We start from the raw sequence: 8,329 nt of genomic DNA, 5'->3' as shown, positions 1-8,329 counted from the left end.
GGTCTGAGTACACCAGTGGTACTCAGCCAAGGTCCGTGTAAGATTTTTGGGGATCCATGCAATAAATTAGTAAATTGGATATCCAGAACATTATTTTAAGGGTCCCTGAAAAACTTTGGCTTTAGATGTATGTATTGGTATTTATTGCAAGAAACAGTTAGGTTTCCTTTCTCTACCATTTTATATTCTTCGATCTACACAAGTTAATGTGTGAAAAACAAAATAGGAATTTTGAAAAAAAAAATTCCTTAAAACTAGTTTGTAAATATCTAATGGCTATGGGGGTCCACCAGAATAAAATAGTAATCAAAGGGGTCCATAGATAAAAAAATGGTTGAGAACCCCTGGAGTACACTATAAGGGAGACAGTTTCAGCAACCATGATGATGTACAAACCTCAATATTTTACTACACTATTTCAGATATCACTAATTCATGACTGAAGTATCCAGGATGTTGCTCAGATTACTTCTATCAACCTTGATATACAGTCAAAGCAACCCACAACTACAGGATAAGTCAGGAAAACTTCTCGTTTCACAGGAGCTTTGTCACAATGTCCCCCAACATAAAGCCGCCACCACCGTTTAATATCTGTGTTCCATGCAAAGCAAAGGTAAGATGGTTTGACAGATCCAGTGGGTTCAAAGACTGCATCAAACTCTACTGTCTGTTCAAGCATGGCTTTGATGGTTGGATGTCCTTCCTAATGCCAACCACTTTACAGGTGTACAGAGTATTTTTGTTGTAGCACCAGCATTTGTGAGATCGCTATGGGTTAGATGGATATTATTGAGGCAGATTTTTTTACAACTAAATGCACTTTTCTGTTGCCAGCCTTCACCTGTTTCTTCCAAGCAAGGTAATATTTCCTCATGTCCAGACATATTTTTATAGAAACTTGGAAATGAATGACACTGACACTTGTTTACAATTATTATACAATGTCAGAGACGCAAACACACACACACATGTAATTAAAAGTGTTGTTCATTATTCCAGGGTCACAAAAATGTAATGACAATTTAGATGAATGATAGGTAAAAGGTAAAGCCCATGAATGACCATGGGATTGCACCTAGAAAGTTCCCCTCTGAGGCACAAGTTTGGGCAAGGTTGTTTATGGAAGACTAGCTATCTCCCACGCATACCAGCTCCCCCCCCTCTTCATGCCACCGTTGTTATCCAAAGGAAAGGCAAAGGCTGATACAGCTTGGCACCAGTGATATAGCAACTCATTTCTACAAATAAGTGAACTGGAGCAATGTGAAATAAAGTGTCTTGCTCAAGAACACAACACACAGCCTGATCTGGGAATCGAACTCACTACCTCATGATTGGGAACCTGATGCTCTAACCACTGAGCCATGTGTCTTCACATGATGATGATGATGCTGAGAAATGAATGAGTGAAGAAAAAATTAATTATGAAGTTGGCCATTTACTTAATTGAATATAATGTTCTTACAAAATAAAATTAAAACGATGTTGTCACATTGTTTGTTTGTGTATACACATGTTACTAATTTGTTGCAGTAAAATTGGTTTTGGTTTCATGGATTCTTTGCATGTGGAAGATAGCTTAACTGTCTGCTGCTAGACGGGGAGAAAAGATGTTTTGTCAAACAGAGAGACAAGCAGTGTGTTGTCTCTCTCTTCTTTATTCCATATTGGTCAAAGGTAGTGACCAAAAAATGGGCATCCTCCAACATTGCTAATTTGGTTACCTAGGTAACAGAAACTATCTACAACCTCAAGAGAGCTGTCTAGGCATGGGCTTCTTTCGATTTCCATCTATCAAATTCACTAACAAGGATTTTGGTCAAGCCAGGGTAATGGTAGACAATCTCCCAAGGTGCCACATAGTAGGACTGAACTTAAAAGCATGTGATTTGTAAGCAAACTTCTTAACCAGATAATCACACAAATGCCTGGCCCTGGATTATGTTTGTTCTGCTGAAGAATCTCCACTCTCTATTCCATAATCTTTGAATTAAACATTTATTCTATCCAGCAACCTAATCTCTCTAAGGCATTAATAAAAAAATATGGTGATGAGAAGTTTAAAAATGTGAAAATGGAATAAGTTTTTTGAACACTATTAGCTGTTATTTTCTGATTAAGATATAATTTTAAAATGTCACCGTAAAAACAGAGAAAATTCTAGATTTGTTACAGATTAATAAGACAAAAGGCAACACATGTCTCATGCCTATACTCTCATGAAAATAAACGAAAACAGAGACCAATAAAATATATGATTGTTAAAGCCATCATCAATCCATTTAATATTACTGTTGCAGTCTGATGTCAAATTCATTGTTTTAATACGTATTAAATCAAGAATAATTTTAAGCTTCCTTAGCACTTAAATATATCTTATTCTTTAAGAAACAATAAAGCTTAAAATAATTTTAAAATTTTATTTTTCAGTCTATGTATCAAAGATATCATGATTTTAGTGTAAAAATTTAAAAACCACTGAGGAACATTAATTTTGGAAAGCAAGTTTCGGCCTGACACCGTGTAGTGAAAAACATGGCGGCAATTAGCACGAAACAAAAGCTTCTCACCCTAATAGATGATATTGAAATCGTATCTAAGTACGTATTTCTCATATTTTATATTCTAAATCAATCTTTTTATGGATATACATCCAGTAATACTTATTTTTGTTTTTCAATTTTTCATTAAGTCTAAGGATCGTTGTATTGAAGTTGTCAAACATTCAGCTCCGGGAAACATCAACGCATTATAAATTACTTTTGTATTGGAAATTGTTTTCTTGTTAATTGAAACTTTCAGGTTCGATCCAGTTCTTGCAAAATTATGTTCTAGTGAATAAAAAGACGTGTTCACGTCTGTAATGTAATAATCGAAAACGAATTCACATTAAACTTAGTGAATTCCCTTCTCGTTTCCTAAGTACTAAACTTCAAGATTAAATTAGAAATTTTTAATTCTGTTTTGACTGTAAATGTCCCACACGAAACTGAATATTGTTTTATTGTATATCTGTTTCATCCTGAATTTATGTGTATATTCCAGAAACACATGAGATTGTTAATGTTTAATTGTAGTTTTCGGATCTTTCTGATTTCTACCAGTGTCCCAAGTTTGAAAGTGTTTCGTTAAGAAAACAAGTGGCACCCACCAAATCAGAAAGATCCTATTATTCTTCCTCTTGCAAGTCATTTTCGAAGGAGTATGAACATTTTGATAAAGTCGCAGATCCTTTGGTACAATCAGTGAACAAGAATTTAAATTTAAAGAAAACATGTTTCACTAAATGTAATTTATATTGTTAATCTTTTGCCTTTCCAAACTCTTTTCATAAGTTCATCCTAAATGTCGATGCTTGTTTTCAGACTTTTAATTAGCCCTTGTTTCATACATTCTGTGTGATATAAAACTTTATACCAAATTACTCTGGTGGTTGAAAAAAAGTTGGGAACATGTATCATATATGATACATGGACTCTAGTTGAACTATGTCCTGTGAATCACCTTTGACACACAGGACAGGCAAAGAGTTAAATAGTAGAGAATGTATTAAATACTAAAGAACCGTTTTGATGAACCTGTCACATTTGTAGCACAGGTTTATTGTTTCTCTTATACAGGGTGTCCACAAAGTCTGGGTACATGGGGATTAACACATACTTTAAGAAATTATTATTTCTTATATTTAATTGTTTTTGTTATGATTTTATTTACTCCAAGTACCCCACATGGGGATTAACACATACTTTAAGAAATTATTATTTCTTATATTTAATTGTTTTTGTTATGATTTTATTTACTCCAAGTACCCCACATAGGGATTAACACATACTTTAAGAAATTATTATTTCTTATATTTAATTGTTTATGCTACGATTTTATTTACTCCCTGTACCCAGACTTTGTGGACACCCTGTATATTAGTGATTGTCTGTTTATTGTCTTTCTGTTAAATGGTATAATTTACTTCAATGGAAGTTCCGTTTGATGTTATTTCTAAGGGAGTTGTTCGATGTGATGAGTACCCCCAAAAACCAACAAAAGACAGATGCACCGGATCCTGCCCTTTTGATGGAATTGCTTGTCCAAAAAGACAAAGAAATGAAAGAATCGTTAAAACTTGGTGAGTTATTTTGTTTGCATTGATTTGTCTCATTAATTACTTTGACAGTTTTAAAATTTTATTTTAAATATTCTACTGTCAACTATTAAAAAACAATTTTTGTTTTCAAGCTGAAGAACAGATGGATATCCAGAAAATTATGGATGAATTAAAAATGGAAGTTGAAAAGCGAGATACCGATATCAGAAATTTACAGAAGAACTTCAAAGAAGCAGAAACCATTTTAGTAAGAACTATTATTTAAAATAATCCTACATCATTGTGTGATGCATGAAAGACAAACTACTGCATTTTTTTGGTATACAAGTCAAATTTTTCAGATCAAAGATTTACAGCCAAACAAGATAGGTTGACTTATAAATCAAGACAACTGTGGTGGACCAAAAATTCCATGTAAAATTCTGCGGGATTTGGAGAGAGAGTGATGATGTTTGAATGCTTACAGTATATACTATTCTGACTTGAATGCTGCAAAATACAGTATTTGAAAGAATCTTATCATTGAAAATGCATGGAAACAGTTTTTTATTTTATTTTCATTAATTAGATGAATTTCATTGAGTTTGATTATTTAGCCTTTCAATATGAATGTACATGATACCATTCTCTGGTTCTGAGATATAAAATAGTCTCATTTAAAGGGTTTAAATTAAAACCTTTATTTATAATTTTATGCAAGAACCTTTTGTTATGTTCCAAACACCATCTGATTGGCAAAAAAAGCTATTAAATCCCTGAAAATTTGGAATTATTTTCAAAGGTAATTGAAACATGTAAGCAATATATTTAAATATAAATAGGGTTAGGAAAGGATATCATTTAATTTTAAAACTGGTTGGTTTAATTTTAATTAACGAATTTTATTCTGGTTTTATTTTTGTAATTCATGTTGTATTTTATTGATATAACTGTCTATGTTTTTGACAGCTTTTCTGGGAGACATAATTTTCAAATAGACTTAGGAGTCAATGACATCCATCCCCTTTAGCTTCTGGATATTTCAAGCACTTTGCTACTGTACTACATGGATAGAAATTGGAATATTTAAAGAATAGACTGGAAAGTTATTAGAAAATTAACATTTCTTTTATAATTTCTTGTAATAATTAATGCAGGCAACTGAATCAACCCATTATATTACTAATATTTATTTTATTGATACAGTGAGATAAAAACTATTGTTTTTTTTTTTTCTCAGAACATGTAAAAAGTGTAAAGTATTTAGCACCGTAAACTAGTGTGGACTGTTGTTTTATTAGTAGTATTGGTGATGATGATGATGATGATGATAATGATGATGACAGCATCACTACTACTACTCATGATAAAAAAAATATGACTGTTTCTTTTCAGGCAACTGCAATCTACCAAGCTAAGCAGAAACTGAACTCCATTGCCCAAGCTAATAAAAAGACAATCTCATCTGAGGAACTTATCAAATTTGCTCACAGAATCAGTGCCAGTAATGCTATTGCAGCACCTGTTACATGGGCCCCTGGTATTGTATTGGTTTCTTACTCTTTTTTACATGTGTACATGTTACTATTGCTCACCTTCTTTTTTTTGCATTTCAAAAGCATATCACAAAGGGAATTCCAGTCTAAACGATTCTTTTCTGAGAGTTTGTTAGGGACCCATACATTATAGTGAGAAATGTATCCTAGCTTTCACTAAGCGTTCCTGAGCTGTACTTTTAGAAACTTACAACTCTTCTGCAAGTTCTCTAGTTGTAATATTCGAGTTTTCTTTGATTTTTGTCTTCAAAACATCTTCATCCAATTTTGAAGGTCTTCCACTGTGACTGTATTCTTCCAAGCTAAACTCTCCAGCTTTAAATTTTGCAAACCACTTTCGAACTGCTGATAACTGGAATGAAAGATAAATCTATTTTTAGTCAGCAACAAAGATGCATTACCACTTCAAGCAACACCAAAGTTTTAACTGTGTTACGTTTCAGGTGTGCTCAAAGAAGCATTAAAAGATTTAGCTCAGAACTTTCCGGACAACCTAATTGAGGAGGTGGCTTTGTGGCTAGTCAAGATATAATATTTTTAGACTGTTTTATGTTTGGTATTGTTTAGCAATATTCATGTATGCCATGTTATATTCAACAACAGACCATTTCATGTTGAAATTGTCTCTGTATCTTCGAATGTCAAATTGGATAAGAATATTTGCACTCACTCTGCGGCCTGGTGGTTTATTTAATGTCTTTTTAACCTAGTTTTGTTTATGCTAATATGAGTTTTTTTTTTTTTTTTTTTTTTTTTTTTTTTTTTTTTTTTTTTTTTTTTTTTTTTTTTTTTTTTTTACTTCTAGTTGCTTTAGATTTCACCTTAATTTCATAACTGATGGTTTTCATTAAAGGGGAAGAACTCTCCTGGCCTTAATGCTACCTTCACTTCCTGGAAAATTATATAAACTATGGTCCTTTAAAAGTACATTTATTATGATAATGCTAACAGTTTCTTCACCGTTACAATTTACCTTAGACTGTGGCCGTGCTGGAGTTTTAGTAGATAATCAATCTCGCTATTTACTCTGGTATTTAATTTATTGATTTTGTAAGCAGTGAAAGGGAAATCAGAGATAGTTTAATGTGTCTAATTTGTTTATCCACATAATTGCCTCTATACCTGTTCAACTTAATCCCTTTCATAGCCTTTCTTTACCTTGTGGAATCGATCCCCTGTAAACATATTGGAGTTAAAGTTTAGATCTTTTGGGCTCCACTAAGTGTCATCCATATGGAGAATCTCTGGATCTCATCCATGATAGATTGCTTGCCACTAAACCCTTTTCTATTTTCTCTCCCTGTTTATTTCTGTCGAAGAGCGTAGGCTCGAAATGTAAAAGACTTTCTCACTTCCCGAGCATTAAACTAATACATCTGTTTGTTGTTTATACCACCTGTCTTCATCTTTTGATTTTTTGTAAATTCTCACTATATATATATATATATATATATATATATATATATATATATATATATACATACACACACATACACACACACACACACACACACACACACGTATGTGTGTATTTATACATATACACATGTATATGTGCTTGTGTATGCATTCATACATATATGTATGTGTGTGTATGTGAGTATGTGTGTATATGCATATATATATATATATATATATATATATACTCTTTTACTCTTTTCTGCCATTTGACTGTGGCCATGCTGGAGCACTGCCTTGAAGGGTTTTAGTTGAGCAAATTGACCCCAGGACTTATTTTTTTTAAGCCTGGTACTTATTCTATTGAGCTCTTTTGCTGAATCACTAAGTTACAGGGACGTAAACACCAACATCGGTTGTCAAGCAGTGATGGGGGGACAAACACAGACACAAAGACACACACATACACATATACATATATGACTGGCTTCTTTCAGTTTCCATCTACCAAATCCACTCACAAAGCTTTGGTTGGCTTGAGGCTATAGTAGAAGACACTTGCCCAAGGTGCCACGCAGTGAAACTGAACCTGGAACCATGTCGTTAGGAAGCAAGCTTCTTCCCACACACACACACACACATAAACAAATGTTTTAAAAATATATTCTAAATGTCTGACTCTTTAGCATTTAAACTGGCAAGATCTGGCCTCTCACACCTACCCTACAGTGCCATCCTAAAAATAAACAGCCACATCATTGAAATCTCAAACCCACAAGATAATGCATGATTAATTCAAACCAATGTGAATAAATAAACCTCACATTTGACAGAGTAATCTAAATTCTAAAAGGTTAATCTATTTTAATTGTGTTTATTCATGTTTGTAGGAGACCCTCGTCGACCATATCCAACAGATTTTGAAATGCGTCATGGCTATTTAGGTATGTATTAGTTTTTATTTCCTTCTGGTTTGAAAATAATTTTGTTTGCGGCCTGTTTTCATGGATCAGTATTTGTACATGTGAACTCAACATCATCATTTAACATCCACTTTTCCATACTTGCATGAATGGAGTTTATTGAGGCAGATTTTCTACGGCTGGATGCCCATGGTCTGAATGTGTTTCTGTTCCTTTGTCTCACTTTCTCTCTCTCTCTCTCTCTCTCTCACACACACACACACACACACACACACAGATAACCACTTTAGAATAGTTTAGAGTATTTAGAATAGCTTTTTTACATTGACCACTGGTCAACAATTTGTAGAGGTGAGTAAAGTCGATTG

The 8,329-nt window shown here is 33.3% G+C and overlaps 1 protein-coding gene across 1 annotated transcript in view; it reads left to right on the top strand.

Annotated features, from left to right (window-relative positions):
• The first annotated feature begins 2,501 nt into the window (after positions 1–2,501).
• LOC106877818 (mediator of RNA polymerase II transcription subunit 4) overlaps positions 2,502–8,329 on the top strand; it is a 7,611-nt gene continuing 1,783 nt past the window's right edge. Inside the window, exons 1-5 of the mRNA XM_014926835.2 lie at positions 2,502–2,603; positions 4,005–4,126; positions 4,237–4,352; positions 5,480–5,624; positions 7,929–7,982. Of these exons, the coding sequence (XP_014782321.1) occupies positions 2,539–2,603; positions 4,005–4,126; positions 4,237–4,352; positions 5,480–5,624; positions 7,929–7,982 (502 nt within the window). The 5' untranslated portion in view covers positions 2,502–2,538. The remainder of the gene's footprint in view (positions 2,604–4,004; positions 4,127–4,236; positions 4,353–5,479; positions 5,625–7,928; positions 7,983–8,329) is intronic.

Source organism: Octopus bimaculoides, chromosome 19, assembly GCF_001194135.2.
Source record: "Octopus bimaculoides isolate UCB-OBI-ISO-001 chromosome 19, ASM119413v2, whole genome shotgun sequence".
In the NCBI taxonomy this organism is placed as follows: domain Eukaryota; kingdom Metazoa; phylum Mollusca; class Cephalopoda; order Octopoda; family Octopodidae; genus Octopus; species Octopus bimaculoides.
The sequence above is the reverse complement of the archived record's forward strand: the minus strand, read 5'-3'. Positions and strand labels throughout refer to the sequence as shown.